We start from the raw sequence: 17,393 nt of genomic DNA on the forward strand, positions 1-17,393 counted from the left end.
TATTTTGAAAACTAGTTTAGCTAATAAAAGATGAAAGTAATTTTTTTTTTTTTTACATAAAATATTGAAGGATCCAATTGTGCATTAAACACAAAACCTGAAGGAATTTTGTAATTTTTCCTAAAACATTTAAATTCAGAAAATGTTAAGCTATTCTATTTGTTGGTATATCTTATAAAATGACATGACAGATATCTAATCTTCATGTAACTCATGGAATATAATTTATAACATCATGTACTCATGGTGTTGCATGCTGATCTTATCCAAAATTTCATATTTCTAATATAAATATTAACTATAAAAACAAATAATTAAGGACCAAGTGATTACTGCTAATCCATTAATTAAATTGATTTATTTTATGTATATGCTTAATTAGTGAAATTATTCCTTACTTGATTGTTTCTTTCTTTCCAATTTTCCTTTTCTCCAACGAGTTAAAGCAGAAGTACCACCCTGCAACTTAACTAATATGCATTGAACAAGAACAAGGTTCTCTGTCACACTTAAAAGAGGATTTAATTTACAACAATTAGGCACGCACCTGTATCTAATTAAGAAAGTAATTAACTTAACTAAAACTATTTCTACATGGAAATTATTCTGTATAATCAAAGTATTCCAATTCCAAAACATCATCATCATCAAAGTGATTATCCACTGATGTCACAATCATGTCAAGGTCCAAACTGCGATGGGTAGTAGTGCTAGTGGTGCAAGACGAGTTAACCCCAGAAATCACATCCGCTGGATCCAAAGTTGACAAATGATCTTCAGGAGAGAGAAGATAATCGGAGGAAGATGACTGGTTGTGGGTAAGATGATGATCATGATCATTTGGCAATTCGTTATTGTTCTCCTGTTTTACTGACTGGAAGGATGAGAAAAAAGGGGTATCTTGTTTGTTTGTGAGGTGGTGGTGGCGGCCATTGCCAAAGCTTAGTAGCATAGAAGAATCGGTAGCATCAGGAGCATCCAAGAAAAGGTGAGAAGCCTTGAGCAAGTTCTTGCATGTATGGTGGCCATAGTAGGTTGTTCGGTACATAGGAGGTTCCTCTTCAGTTCTTTGAACTTGCTTCGTTGCTTGGCAACCCTGTTCAAATTTGTGAGTGCACCTAAAGTAGTTCCTGCCAATTGCCAATCAAAACAAATGCCATTAGATAATTACCATCACAAAAATAAAATAATTAAGTGAATATATATATATATAATATCTCAACAATTGAAATGATATATACCGTGGATATTTAGCATTCAGGATCACTTTCTGTCCATATTTTCTCCATGCATGGCCGTCATCCACTAGTTCAGGACTGTTTTTTATCCATGAGTGGGAAGTCCTTCTGCTAGTTGTAAAATTGAATTTTCATTTCAATTGTCAAGAAAATGCTTATGCATATACAAACATAATGGTATACAACTTCAGCTTTGGGTTGGAATTGTCTATTCCATTTGTGATTTTTTTTTTGGGGGGGGTGGGGTATTTACAAGAAGTATTTTTTATGTTAATTCTTACATATTGAGGGTAAAACTAAAATAATTATCAATTTATAATTATTATTTTAACGAGTAAATTTTTAATTAAATGTATGCGTGTATACTATGTGAAAAATTGAAATTATGATCACTCAATTGCAATATAATATAATAATTAATAAGATGAGAAAATAATTTGGATTAAATCTGCTGATTAGAATAGCTCAAACCTATTATTTAAAAAAAAATATTAAAATCATGATTTTTAATCATATTTTCATTGTAAATCTCATGAGCTAGATTATTGAATCTGAAATGGTGGTAGCTATGTAATCTATGAATGATATATAAACAATATTAGTATATTACCTCCTCTTATAGCATCCTCTCCGATCCTTCCTCGTGGAAGTACTTTTGCTACTCTCGCCGGAATCTTCAGATTTCCGGCCATCCCAACAAGGCGAACCTACGTGAGTACTCGCCGGAAATTGTGAGACCTCATCAGTCTCAGCTCTATTCAATATAGAAAGACTACTCGTGAAAGAATTCAAGATCTTCACGACAAGATCTTCAGCAGGCATAGATCCATCTTCTCCAATGGAATCACAAAGGACAACTTTAAGCTGCTTAGCAAATTCGCGACCTTTCATCAGCTCATCGATCGCCTTTTTCCGATCGGAAGGCAAGTGTTCCGGCCAACAGGACTCCATTTTCGGCGAATCTCCGATGCTCTCTACTAAACTAGCAGCGAAAGTGTAGCATAGAAGAAGAGCTTTTATGTAGGAAGAGAAGGGAGTACTCAGCGGTGTAAATGAGATGAAGGTTAAACGAACCTGTCCAGGAAATTTCTCTCCTTAAGGAACTCTAACAAATCCCACGCGCACATGGCGAGAAAGCTGCTGGACCACGCGGGATCGAAACGAAATATTCATTTGTCTCTTCCTTCATTCCTGTGGAAGCTGAGCACGTGACGTCGATAGCGCGTGATATAATTAAGGTTTCCCCCTCGGCTTACGAATAGAAAGTGATGTGAGCGTGGTGACATCAACAAAGAGGGTCATTACTGTGCCAGTTGTCTTAAATAAGCCAAGTAGTGGTGGGACATTTTTTATCATTTAAGTTAGAAAATTGAGTTGCTATATACCGATATTGCCCTTAATTGGATTTGCTTTTGGCTGTTGGGGTGGAGTGTATGGTAAGAATAGAAGAATTTTTGAATGAGAATAAGACAAACACCCAGTAGTTATATTTATGAGAAATTATTAATTAAATAGAAATAATTGATGTGAAATTTAAAAATTAAAATTACTTTTAGGAATATAATATTTGTATATAAACTAAATACTGGGAAGTCAAATGGGCAGGTAATGCAGTGTGAAGGATTTCACACTCTCCGTCCCAAAATTTTTTAATTCCAAGGTTAAAATATTAAAGATTATAGAAAAGAGAAAATCTTAATTTTTGTAGTTTAGATTAAAAAAAATCCTAAAATAAGTTTTAGCAACTCGTATATTAATATTTTTTTCATTTAATAAATTTAATAATAATTAGTGAATTATACAGTAAAAAAATAAATATTTCTCTTTATTATTATAAAAATAAATAATTATAAAATAAATAAATAAAAAGATTCAAATCTAAAAATAAAGAAAAAACAATTAAACTACCTAATTTGCATTGATTCTTATTGTTCGGTCAAACAATTGTTTTTATATTCTTTTTCCCCTTTTCTTTTCTTACATTTTTGTTTTTTTATTAACCTTTGAGTTGCACTAGATCAACCTCATTTTGCCTAAACTTAAACATGTATTCTTTAAGGGTAATTTTATTTATTTTTTACTCTATTATGTCATAAATAATATTTAAATTTTTATATTTTATGAAATAAATTAAAATATTTCTAAATTTTAGTATTTTTAAACTTTTATTATTAATATTTAATAAAAAATGAAAATATTTTAAGACGTCTTAAGATAAATTATTATATGGTTCATAAATTTTATCTTATGTTTTAGACTCTTAATTAATGATTAAATTGATAAAAAAAATGGACAGAAGAATTAAGTACATTTTAATATATATTTTTATAATATAGAAATATAGAAATTTAAGTATTACTAATCACATGAAATAAGAATAAAATAATAATTTATCCATTCTTTAAACAGGAAATTGTTCCTTCATATTGTTTGGAAATTGTCCAATTGAAACTGACATTTTTAATAAAAAAAATTATAAAATAAATCATGTGATTCTACTCATTTTCGTTTCGATAATAAAGTGATATCTTAAAATTTCACTTTGTTAATAAATTACGATTTTCCATCAATCACCGTCAATTATATGCTGACATGGACTAAAAAAGTGATATTCATACTGGCATGGATAAACAAGTGATGTTTAGTAAATTTAATTGATTTATAAATGAATAAAAAGTAAAAAAAAAAAAAGAAAAAGAAAAATAATACACATTCTATTTCAGCTTAAGAAGTTCTCCCCACCTGCAATGGTCGAGTACAGTTTACCAGCAGCCCAAGCATTACTCAAAGCATGAATAACAACACGAGCTGGATCACTAATAACTGGCTTTCCTCCATTTGTTTTTCAAATTTTGGAACACTACTCGCCTTTCTTTCTTTTCTTCGCTTCCTCTCCTCATCTCTTTCTTTCCTCTGCCAACTCTCTACTGTCTTCATAAGTGATAAATAAGAGTTCTTATGAGAGATCTTTAATTATTTATCAAAAACAAAAGTAATAAATTACTAATCTTCTTGACTTTTGTCATTGGCATTGCTAACTGCAACTTCCCATGAGCCGCATACACAATGTGTTGGCCACTCCTCTAACCTATCAAATATATATGTGTTGCGTAAATTATTGTGGCACCTCTTTCTTCACTTCCCTTTCTTAGGAGATTCAGAAGTTCAGCGCCAGCACATCAAGGTCAACCGTTATCTCATTACAAAGAAGAACCTTAAATGGCTTAAGGAGACCCATGCAAATTTGCACACTTCTTTGTTGAACATCAAAAACTTTGTGCATTCTACACGACAGATCACCTTAATCAGTTTGGCTTTTGTTTCTGAGGACCAATTCCTGCTACACCAAATATCATTTTCTATGCATAAACATTTATTTATATGGAAAAACACAGTAAAAGCAACATCTTGCCTCCACTATCTTCCAAGATAATAGAGATCTTTAGACGACGTCAAAGCAGTGTTCAGTGTTGTCGTTTTCCCAGCACCATTAAATTCAAAGAGAAGGCACTGATCACCAGATGTTAAATGTGGTTGGAAAGAAGAAGCAGAAGAGAAGGAGAACACGTGGAAAGAGTGGGACCATAATTATAATAAAAATAATTTTTAATTAAAAATCTTATGCCATATCAGCAGATTTTGACGGAAAAAGACGAAAAGTCATGATTTGTTAATAGAGTGGAGCTTCAAATACTATTTCATCACAAAGTGAATTACAGATTCTGAAGTGAAAAATGAGTGAAACTACATACTACTTTTTTATAATTTCCTCAAAAAATTATTATATAAAATTAGCTTACGCTCTCTATCTCACACCTTATAGATCTATTATATAAAATCTACATTTTATATTATGTGCTAGAAATTAATGTTAAAAGAAAAGGAAATACATAATTCAACTCAACTCAACTCAACTCAACTAAGCTTTAATTCCAAAAATTTGGGGTCAGCTATATGGATTCGCTTTCTCTCCTCTAAACAATTTTGGGTTAAATCCTCATAAATTTGTAATGCTTCTAGGTCATGTTGTACTACTTTCCTCCAAGTCAATTTAGGTCTACCCCTTTTTTTCTTTTTATCCTCTAACCTAATGTGCTCTACTTGTCTAACTGGAGCCTCCGTATATCTACGCTTCACATGATCAAACCACCTCAATCTTTCTTCTCTCAGCTTGTCCTCAATTGGTACCACTCCTACATTTTCTCTAATACTCTCATTACGGACTTTATCTAGTCGAGTATGGCCACTCATTCACCTTAACATTCTCATCTCTGCAACTCTTATCTTAGACGCATATGACTCCTTCAATGCCCAAGCCCAACACTCACTACCATATAACATAGCCGGTCGTATGACTGTACAGTGAAATTTTCCTTTCAATTTATTGGGAATCTTGCGATCACATAAAACTCCCGTAGCACGTCTCCACTTCAACCATCCGACTTTAATCCTATGACTAACATCCTCCTCACATCCCCCATCTACTTTAGGGACTGAGCCTAGATATTTAAAGTGATTACTTTGGGATAGTACCACTCCATCCAAACTAACTCCTTCCCTATCACTAGTTTGGCCTTCACTGAACTTGCAATGCATGTATTTTGTCTTCGTTCTACTTAACTTAAAGCCCTTTAACTCTAGAGTACTTCTCCAAAGCTCTAGCTTTCTATTGACTCCTTCTCGCGTTTCATCTATCAGAACAATATCATCCGCAAACATCATGCACCAAGGAATACTCTCTTGTACATGTTTCGTCAATTCATCTAAAACTAATGTAAAAAGGTAAGGGCTTATAACTGATCCTTGATGTAATCTAATTGAGATCGGAAAATCTCTTGTGTCCCCTCCCACTGTGTGCACAATAGTAGTTACTCCTTCATACATATCTTTCAACACTTGTATGTACCTAATAGATACCCTCTTTTGTTCTAACACACTCTATAGGACATCTCTTGGAACACTATCATAAGCCTTCTCCAAATCAATAAAAATCCTATTTAGATTTTTTTTCACATCTCTATATTTCTCTATTAAGCTTCTAATGAGAAAGATCGCTTCCATAGTTGAACGATCGGGCATGAAGCCAAATTAATTGAGAGAGATAGAAGTATTACGACGTAGTCGATGCTCCACAACTCTCTCCCACAACTTCATAGTATGGCTCATGAGTTTACTTCTCCTATAGTTCGAGCAACTTTGTATGTCTCAATTATTTTTAAAAATAGGTACTAAAATACTCTTCCTCCATTCATCAGACATTTTCTTTGAGTTTAGAATCTTATTAAATAATTTAGTTAACCATGCCACTCCCATATCTCCCAAATACTTTCACACTTCAATTGATATTCCATCGGGTCCACAAGTTTTACCCACTTTCATTCTCTTAAGTGCTTCCTTTACTTCTAAAGATCTAATCCTTCTAGTATAATTCACATTCTTTTCTATCGTTCTATAGTCTATATTCACGCTATTACCATTTTGACTATTATTAAAGAGATCATTAAAATAATTTCTCCATTTTTCTTTAATGTCCTCATCTTTCACCAACATTTTTCCTTCTTTATCGTTAATGCACCTAACTTGATTAAGATCTTGACATTTCCTTTCTCTCCTCCTTGCTAATCTATAAATATCTTTCTCCCCTTCTTTAGTTTCAAGTTTCTCATATAACTTTTCAAAGGCCTGTGCTTTTGCTTGACTAACCGCCTTTTTTGCCTCTTTCTTTGCTATCTTGTATTGTTCATATGCCTCATTATTATCACATTTAGGTAATTTCTTATACCATTCTCTTTTTCTCTTCACTGCCTTTTGTACTTCCTCATTCCACCACCATCTCTCTTTTGAGGGCGGTCCATGTCCTTTAAACTCTCTAAGTACTTTTCTAGCTACTTCTCTAATTTTTGATGCCATCTGTATCCACATATCATTGGCCTCCATATTCAGATTCTATGCTTCGGACTCAAGAAGCTCATTTTTAAACTTCACTTGCTTTACTCCTTTGAACTCCCATCACTTTGTTCGAGCTACACTATTTTTTCTGACCTTACTTGAATTGTTCCTAAACTTGACATCTAAGATTACTAATCGATGTTGACTTGTTAAAGCCTCTCCTGTAATGACCTTACAATCCTTGCATAGAGCTCTATTTGTCTTCCTGGTTAAGAGGAAGTCGATTTGGCTTCTATGTTTAATATACATTTAATGAATATCGAAGCAATTGCATTATCACAAAATTGATGTAATATAATACTTGAGAAGCTTGCAACATATAGTTAAAGATATCACATCATGCTTGTGTCTATAACAACGAAATAATGTGTTAAAGAAATGTTTCTCCAATAGTACCATGGACCGACAAGGTTCTCCCTGAGCCGCTTGCTAAAAGGAGTTCTTTTCATTTAAATGTTATTATTGTTTTATCTTTTTAAAAGGTTTTAGGGCAAGTAGCTATAAAAAAGGAAGAGGAAAAGTAAAGAGATTTAAAATAAAAAAAAAATCTCTGAATTAATAAAAAGTTAAAAAAAAAAGAAAAAGAAAAAGAAAAAGAAAAATAATACACATTCTATTTGAGCTTAAGAAGTTCTCTTCACCTGCAATGGTCGAGTACAGTTTACCAGCAGCCCAACCATTACTCATAGCATGAATAACAACACGAGCTGGATCACTAATAACTGGCTTTCCTCCATTTGTTTTTCAAATTTTGGAACACTACTCGCCTTTCTTTCTTTTCTTCGCTTCCTCTCCTCATCTCTTTCTTTCCTCTGCCAACTCTCTACTGTCTTCATAAGTGATAAATAAGAGTTCTTATGATGCTGATCTATTGATTGGATATAAGAATTATACAAATTCATTTTAGTCTTTCTTTTTTAATGAAAATTATAGGTTGATTATTTTGGAATTAGTTGATTCCTAATGTATAATGATCAACTATTTAATATTACCATTGAAATTTTCATGAAAGATCTTTTCTATTTGAAGCTCTTGCTCTATTAGCAGTGCACCTTCAAAGTTGATCATGTTTGCTAGGTCACTCAGGTGAGCTATATATCCAACTGGGTTGGGTGAGGACTCTTCGAGATGTCTGTGAAGTTGTAATGACCATGCTCATCTATGTATAGGAAAGGAAATTGAATCGAATCCTTTCAAGACTTCTGTTTTGTATCAAAATTAATTCACTTTTATTTAACAAGGAGAGATCTTTAATTATTTATCAAAAACAAAAGTAATAAATTACTAATCTTCTTGACTTTTGTCATTGGCATTGATAACTGCAACTTCCCATGAGCCGCATACATAATATGTGTTGGCCACTCCTCTAACCCATCAAATATATGTGTTGCGTAAGTTATTGTGGCACCTCTTTCTTCACTTACCTTTCTTAGGAGCTTCAAAAGTTCAGCGCCCGCACATCAAGGTCAACCGTTATCTCATTACAAAGAAGAACCTTAAATGGCTTAAGGAGACCCCTGCAAATTTGCACACTTCTTTGTTGACCATCAAAAACTTTGTGCATTCTACAAGACAGATCACCTTAATCAGTTTGGCTTTTGTTTCTGAGGACCAATTCCTGCTACACCAAATATCATTTTCTATGCAGAAACATATATTTGTATGGAAAAACACAGCAAAAGCAACATCTTGCCTCCACTATCTTCCAAGATAATAGAGATCCTTAGACAACGTCAAAGCAGTGTTCAGTATTGTCGTTTTCCCAGCACCATTAGATTCAAAGAGAAGGCACTAATCACCAGATGTTAAATGTGGTTGGAAAGAAGAAGCAGAAGAGGAGGAGGAGGAAGGAGAACACGTGGAAAGAGTGGGACCATAATTATAATAAACATAATTTTTAATTAAAAATCTTATGCCATGTCAGCAGATTTTGACGAAAAAAGACGAAAAGTTATGATTTGTTAACAGGGTGGAACTTCGAATACTATTTTATCACAAAGTGAATTACAGACTCTGAAGTGAAAAATGCGTGAAACTTCATACTACTTTTTTATAATTTCCTCAAAAAATTATTATATAAAATTAGCTTACACTCTCTATCTCACACCTTATAGATCTATTATATAAAATCTACATTTTATATTATGTGCTAGAAATTAATGTTAAAAGAAAAGGAAATACATAATTCAACTCAACTCAACTAAGCCTTTATCCCAAAAATTTAGGGTCGGCTATATGGATTCGTTTTCTCCACTTTAAACGATTTTGAGTTAAATCCTCAGAAATTTGTAATGCTTTTAGGTCATGTTGTAATACTCTCCTCCAAGTCAATTTATGTCTATCCCTTTTTTTCTTTCTATCCTCTAACCTAATGTGCTCTACTTGTCTAACTGGAGTGTCCCTATGTCTACGCTTCACATGACCAAACCACCTAATCTCTCTTCTCTCAACTTATCCTCAATTGGTACCACTCCTACTTTTTCTCTAATACTCTCATTACAGACTTTATCTAGTCTAGTATGGCCACTCATCCACCTTAACATTCTCATATCTGTAACTCTTATCTTAGACGCATACGACTCCTTCAATGCCCAACATTCACTATCATATAACATAGCCAGTCGTATGACTGTACAGTAAAATTTTCTTTTTAATTTATTGGGAATCTTGCGATCACATAAAACTCCCGTGACATGTCTCCACTTTAACCATTCGGCTTTAATCCTATGACTAACATCCTCCTCACATCCCTCATCCACTTTAACTACTGAGCCGAGATATTTAAAGTGATTACTTTGGGACAATACCACTCCATCTAAACTAACTCTTTCCCTATCACCAGTTTGGCCTTCACTGAACTTGCAATGTATGTATTCTGTCTTCGTTCTACTTAACTTAAAGCCCGTTGACTCTAGAGTACTTCTCCAAAGCTCTAACTTTCTATTAACTCCTGCTCGCATCTCATCTATCAGAACAATATCATTCGCAAATATCATGCACCAAGGAATACTCTCTTGTACATGTTTCGTCAATTCATCTAAAACTAATGTAAAGAGGTAAGGGCTTATAGCTGATCCTTGATGTAATCCAATTGAGATCGGAAAATCTCTTGTGTCCCCTCCTACTGTGCGCACAATAGTAGTTGCTCCTTCATACATATCTGTAACACCCTCACTGTAGCAATTCCGCACAGTCTACTATTCCGGTGACCAGTGTCTGTCCGGACAGCTAGAACGTCCGGAAAAATATTTAAATTAAGGTAAAGAACCATAATTAACTCAAATATTAATAAGAAAAATTTAGGAAAAATTTTAGAAATAAAATACAACTAAGTCAAATGAGCCGGTGCCCAAGCGAGGGGTAACCAGAGGGAAGTTGCGGTTCTCGCAACGAGGAGCCCTAGACCCGGGGAAAAAATTATAAAATAATTTTTGGGACTCCAAAGAAGGGTCATTGAGGTTCCTATGGCATTAGAATGCCAAGAAAATATTTATAAAAATTTTTCAATCGGTACAGACAATTTTGACCCGTTAAGCCAAACGGAGGGCATTTTGGTCATTTCGCCTTCAGAGACGATTTTTGGCCGACTTGTCCAGTTAAGTAAATAATTATTATGATCTAAAATGTGAATAAATATTACTAAAAATTGAATTGAAAATGAGTAGAAAAGAAAAGAAAAAAAAATGAATTAAATGGGAATTTATGACGTCACATGATGTCATTAGTGTACCTTCACCCAATTATATGGTGACACATGGCTATAACCCATTTAAAATCAATAAAATGGGCAGAAAATGAGAGAAAAATGCAGCTTTCTTCTTCTTCCCAATTTCCATACGTGAACCTTTCTTCCTCCATTGAAATTCATTTCATTTTCTCTCTTCCAAACCTTGAATTCTCACCACTAAACCTTAAATTCTCTTCATTAAAACTTGTCCACTCATCTTGGGAAGGTGTTTGGCAGCCTAGAAAGTGAAGGAAAGGGAAGTTTAAGCTTGGAAAATTTTGCCCTACAAGAGGTTAGTGCTTACTTATGCTAATATTCCTTTACTTCCATGTTAAGGACTTGAATTTAGTATGAAATTGTAAGTTAAATGGACTAAAACTCATGTGTATGTGTACCATAAATTTTGGCAGCCCTAAGGAAGGAACAATGATGGAGTATTTTTGATGGTTTAATGGACTTAAAATGAATTAGAGATTATGTTTAAGGTGCATATACACATATGTGATGAATGAAATTGTGTATCTAAGGTGTATATGTGAATCATAATGGAAAACTAGGGTTTGGGAGTGAAAATGTGGACTTGGCTTATGAAATTGTTAAAGGACATTTTAATGGTCAATTAGTGACCATTTGAGGAGATTTGACCATAATATGGATTGAAAAATAGCATGGTAAAAGGGAATGACTATGCTGCCTAGGGACAGCAGCAATGGACTGAGATTTCAGTCCAATTACACAGCCATAACTTTGGCTGTGTTAGTCCAATTGATGTTTGGCCAATTGGACATGAAACTAGGCTTATAATGGCACATTTTTGCTGAAGAAACCATGCCCAAAAGTCCAAAGCAAGAGGACCAAAACTTGGCCCCAATCCGGACACCCTGCAACAGCCCCTACAGAATTGACCAAATGAACAGTAACTGTTCATTTGGCCATAACGCGCTATAAATTTGGTCAATTGACCTGAAATTTTTACAGCAACAAGTTAAGACATAGACAAACAACTTTCATGAAGAAACCTACCCCAAATTATGACCAGAACCTAATCAAATCATTGAGAAAAGTGAAGTTTACTGTACTGAGATTTCCAGAATTTTTATTTGAGCAGCAATGTTTGGAGGACTATAACTCTCTCTAGAAAACTCGGATTTAGGCGATTCTTGAACCGATGGAAACCTAAGGCATAGTAGAACATTTCATATGAAGAAAGTTAGACCAAATTAGGAACTTAACTTGATCAAATTACTGACCAAAATTGGATCAAAATCTGCGGAACCCATGATAGCGGATGAACAAGGCACGTGAACAGTAAACTTATTTTGGCCATAACTTGAGCTACAAAACTCCAAATGGAGTGATTCAAAAAAAGAAATTCAACTAGACAAAATAAGGAACATTTTCTATGAAGGAAGTTTTGTCAAATTCTAACAGTAAATCGACCAATGAAATAGTGCAACTTCGGAGCACCAAAACCGAAAATTGGCAATTTTGCCAAAATGACCTAAGCTTTGAGAAAGTGACCAAAACCAACAAGTTTTAAATGAAAAATGTAGTATGTTTGAAGTGCCAAAGTCAATGTATATATTTTCTATGCAAAAGTCAACATTTTAGTTGACTAATGAAGTGAATAGTGATATGAAAACTTGAAATAAGCTTGGAAATGGATTTGGTAATTGATTCCAACAAGTTTTAAATGCAAAATGTGGTACATCGAGAGTGTTAAAACCAATGTACCTATTGTCTATGCAAAAGTCAACATTTTTGTTGACCAATGAGACGAATAGTGACACCAAAACTTGAAATTCAAAATTTGAAATTAGAAATGCATCTAGGGGACGTTAAATTGCAATTGGCAATTAATACTAGTAAATGTAAAACTCAAAATGTGGGATCTTGGTGTAATTAGAATTAATATATCCATTAAGTATAAAAAGATCAACATTTTGGTTGACTAGTATGGTGAATAGTAATCAAAATGATTAGTGAATTAAGATGAAGACCTAGAACCAATTCTAAGCTTAAATGCTTAGAATTGTATGACAAATATGGACTATGCATCCTAGTCAAAATTGTTAAAAAGAAATTTAGGCCATAAATTTGAAATCCATGAAATATTCATGGATTACTTGAAACATGAAAAATAAGTCACCTAATTGATGTGAATAGATAGTAGGGCGTATATGCCCATCACAAATGGAATTCATAAAATATTAGTAACTCAACTTGAAGTATAAAATTTATAATTACATAAGTAGACTCTTGAATGTATAAATGAGAAAGGAAAAATGTTTTGAATACAATGGTACATGTGAACCATTGTTTAGAATTGGGATCAATATGAATAACATAATGAATGGATAAATAAACCATATTAATGTATGAATGAGACATTAGTTCTCATTATTGTAAAGAGGAGAAGTATTTTGAGTACAATGGTATAAAAGGATAATTGATGTGAATTGTGATCATATAAATGATCAAATGAATGTATGAATTATGATTGAAATTTATCATGAAATAATGAGGTCATAAAGCACAATATATTAATATTTTAAAGTATCAAATGCCCTAGTAGGCCTAATGTGATTGGTTTGGATAGATTGGCATGCCAATAGGGTATTGTTTTAGTAGTACTGCGAAAGGCTTTATGCATGTATTCATGGCTTTATGCCCGTATTCATGGCTTTTATGCCCGTATGCATGGCTTTTATGCCCGATTATGTGATATCATGGCTTTTTAGCCATACTGACTGCATACATGGTTGACGTTCTGCGTCTCATGGTATGACGGCCCGAGGCACCGTGGTGTCCAGCGCCAACGACCCGTTATCCAGTCCAGTCGTCTAGTATAGGTTACTTGGGCAGTCAATTAAAGTATTATTCAATTCAGGCAGCTAAGTTAAGTTAAGTATAATGAAAATCCAGTACAATTAAATTAAGTATTGAATGAATAAGCAAAAGAGATTAGTAAAAGAAACATAACAAAAATATAAATTGCAGAACCGTACAGACTTGAAATACAATACAGATAGAATAAATTATATACCTACTAGTATTACTGAAAAGTTATAAACTAAGCACTTCCAAAGAGGAACAAACTAGTATATAAGATCGTTGATACTAGAAATACCATACCAAATTAAATTGATTCTTGAGTATCTGAATTATCATTTATTTCTTTCTTTACTTGTATATATTATTTCTGGTTATATTATTGCACCACTAAGCAGAAATACTTAGCGCGATGGAATTGCTTCCTCGCGCAGGTACTGAAGGTAAAACCAGTAGACTGTCGACTGAGATTTTTGGAGTCCAGATCTGCAGAAGTGTCAGAAGATTTCAATTTTGTGAACTCCTAAGCAATGCTTGTAGATAGTGCTCATTTTATACATGTTATTTATATTGTTCATTCCTAGCACATTTTAATTTATTTGTATATATTGTACAAAATAAACTCATGTAATTAACCTATGAATTATGGAAGCTATTCAAAGTAAGTATTTTAGTATGTGAATTGAATTTGAGTTATAATGAGATTATACTTGTGAATATTGAGATATTGAAAATCTAATGAGATTTCAGAAACTGATATCGCATTGAGATACATTATGTTTGAAAATTTTTGAGACTATTAAGTTTGAGAAATTGAGTATATATTGAAATTGTCTTTGGCAGATTCAGAAGAACTATTAGTCCAAATTACAGCCGACACTTTGTCGGATTATCGTTAAATTTTTTGAAATTTCCAACTTAGTTAGATTTTGATAAAAGTAAAAATAGCCTAAATCTTCAATAAAGTTTTTGAATAAATAAATCAAGGACTGTAATGAAATCAGATAAAATAGAGTGCTCCGGCACACTGAGTGGCATAACTTGCTCGGCTACACTGTAGTCGGGTAAGAGGTGTCACATTTAGAGAAAGGTCCCTTAGGCAAATCCCACATCGGCAAAGCACGGAGATGGTCTTGGGCTCAAAAGTAATGATATATAAGATGGGGGAACTAATCACTAGAGGCGCATTTTGGTGGAATGGCCTGGAGAGTTGGAAGAACTCCAGGGTTAAACGTGCTCGTTTGAGAGAAATCCTAGGATGAGTTACCTCCTGGGAAGTTCTCCATTCCACCTATGGGACAAAACCGTGAGGCTTATAGCCAAAGCGGACAATTCCTCTAGTGGCTGGTTCCCGATCGTTACAATTGGTATCAGAGCCGCTCGCGTGTCCTCTTGGGCGATGGTGGGGCAAACCTCAGCGAGGACGCTGAGTCCCGAAAGGGGGGGGAGAAAGGTCCCTTAGGCAAATCCCACATCGGCAAAGCACGGAGATGGTCTTGGGCTCAAAAGTAATGATATATAAGATGGGGGAACTAATCACTAGAGGCGCCTTTTGGTGGAATGGCTTGGAGAGTTGGAAGAACTCCAGGGTTAAACGTGCTCGTTTGAGAGAAATCCTAGGATGGGTGACCTCCTGGGAAGTTCTCCATCCACCTATGGGACAAAACCGTGAGGCTTATAGCCAAAGCGGACAATTCCTCTAGTGGCTGGTTCCCGATCGTTACAATATCTTTCAACACTTGTATGTACCTAATAGATACCCTCTTTTGTTCTAACACACTCCATAGGATATCTCTTAGAACACTATCATAAACCTTCTCCAAATCAATAAAAACCATGTTTAGATCTTTTTTCACATCTCTATATTTCTCTATTAAGCTTCTAAATTAGAAAGATCGCTTCCATCGTTGAACGACCGGGCATGAAGCCAAATTGATTGAGAGAGATAGAAGTATCACGACGCAGTCGATGCTCCACAACTCTCTCCCACAACTTCATAGTATGGCTCATGAGTTTAATTCCCCTATAGTTCGAGCAACTCTGTATGTCTCTCTTATTTCTAAAAATAGGTACTAAAATACTCCTCCTCCATTCATCAGGCATGTTCTTTGAGTTTAGAATCTTATTAAATAATTTAGTTAACTACACCACTCCCATATCTCCCAAATACTTCCACACTTCAATTGATATTCCATCGGGTCCACAAGCTTTACCCACTTTCATTCTCTTAAGTGCTTCCTTTACTTCTAAATATCTAATCCTTCTAGTATAATTCACATTATTTTCTATCGTTCTATAGTCTATATTCACGCTATTAACATTTTGACTATTATTAAAGAGATCATTAAAATAATTTCTCCATCTTTCTTTAATGTCCTCATCTTTCACCAACACTTTTCTTTCTTTATCCTTAATGCACCTAACTTGATTGAGATATTGACATTTCCTTTCTTTCCTCCTTGCTAATCTATAAATATCTTTCTCTCCTTCTTTAGTTCCAAGTTTCTCATATAACTTTTAAAAGGCCTGTGCTTTTGCTTGACTAACTGCCTTTTTTACCTTTTTCTTTGCTATCTTGTACGGTTCATATGCCTTATTATTATCACATTTAGGTAATTTCTTATACCATTCTCTTTTTCTTTTCACTGCCTTTTGTACTTCCTTATTCCACCACCATCTCTCTTTTGAGGGTGGTCCATGTCCTTTAGACTCTCCAAGTACTTTTCTAGCTACTTCTCTAATTTTTGATGCCATCTGTATCCACATATCATTGGCCTCCATATTCAGCTTCCATGCTTCAGACTCGAGAAGCTCATTTTTGAACTTCACTTGCTTTACTCCTTTGAACTCCCACCACTTTGTTCAAGCTATACTATTTCTTCTGACCTTACTTGAATTGCTTCTAAACTTGACATCCAAGACCACTAATTGATGTTGACTTGTTAAAGCCTCTCCTGTAATGACCTTGCAATCCTTGTATAGAGCTCTATTTGTTTTCTTGGTTAAGAGGAAGTCGATTTGACTTCTATGTTTAATATAAATTTAATGAATATCGAAGCAATTTCATTATCGCAAATTTGATGTAATATAATACTTGAGAAGCTTGCAACATATAGTTAAAGATATCACATCATACTTGTGTCTATAACAACGAAATAATATGTTAAAGAAATGTTTCTCCAATAGTACCATGGACCGACCAGGTTCTCCCCGAGCCGCTTGCTAAAAGGAGTTCTTTTCATTTAAATGTTATTATTATTTTATCTTTTTAAAAGGTTTTAGGGCAAGTAACCATAAAAAGGGAAGGGGAAGGGGAAAAGTAAAGAGATTTAAAATAAATAAAAGAATCTCTAAATTAATAAAAAGATAAAAAGAATTAATATATATGTTTTAATATTTAGAAAGAGGTAAAAAAGGGATAAAGTTAAAGAGTGTATAAATAAAAATATTCACAATTCTCATCTTTCTTTTATTATCCTTTCTTACACTATAATTTGAGGTTTACAAAAAATTAAAATTTAAGGAGTAAGGGAAGGTAATGCTTACTCTCACTTACTACCATCTCTTCCCAAACAATTGTAAAATAGTTACTTACTCCTCTTTATATTTATTTACTCTTCCCTCACCCTCGTTCAGAAGATAAATGA

The 17,393-nt window shown here is 33.8% G+C and overlaps 1 protein-coding gene and 2 pseudogenes across 2 annotated transcripts; all 3 read right to left on the reverse strand.

Annotated features, from left to right (window-relative positions):
- Positions 1 to 460: 460 nt before the first annotated feature.
- LOC110667638 (WRKY DNA-binding transcription factor 70) lies at positions 461 to 2,269 on the reverse strand. Of its 2 annotated transcripts, XM_021828547.2 has the most exons (3): positions 1,849 to 2,263; positions 1,242 to 1,346; positions 461 to 1,130 (listed from the first exon to the last, which is right to left on the reverse strand). In XM_021828547.2, exons 1-3 carry the CDS (start codon positions 2,187 to 2,189, stop codon positions 602 to 604), a joined length of 975 nt encoding a protein of 324 aa, XP_021684239.2. In that variant the 5' UTR covers positions 2,190 to 2,263; the 3' UTR covers positions 461 to 601. The 2 variants fall into 2 exon arrangements, with proteins under 2 accessions (XP_021684239.2, XP_058002451.1); XM_058146468.1 differs by lacking the exon at positions 1,242 to 1,346 and having other exon boundaries at positions 1,849 to 2,269.
- Positions 2,270 to 3,639: 1,370 nt separating this feature from the next.
- LOC131180028 (ABC transporter I family member 20-like) lies at positions 3,640 to 4,808 on the reverse strand (annotated as a pseudogene).
- Positions 4,809 to 7,842: 3,034 nt separating this feature from the next.
- On the reverse strand, positions 7,843 to 9,228 carry LOC131180029 (ABC transporter I family member 20-like; annotated as a pseudogene).
- Positions 9,229 to 17,393: the final 8,165 nt, after the last annotated feature.

The sequence above is a fragment of the Hevea brasiliensis genome, chromosome 5, assembly GCF_030052815.1.
Source record: "Hevea brasiliensis isolate MT/VB/25A 57/8 chromosome 5, ASM3005281v1, whole genome shotgun sequence".
In the NCBI taxonomy this organism is placed as follows: Eukaryota; Viridiplantae; Streptophyta; class Magnoliopsida; order Malpighiales; family Euphorbiaceae; genus Hevea; species Hevea brasiliensis.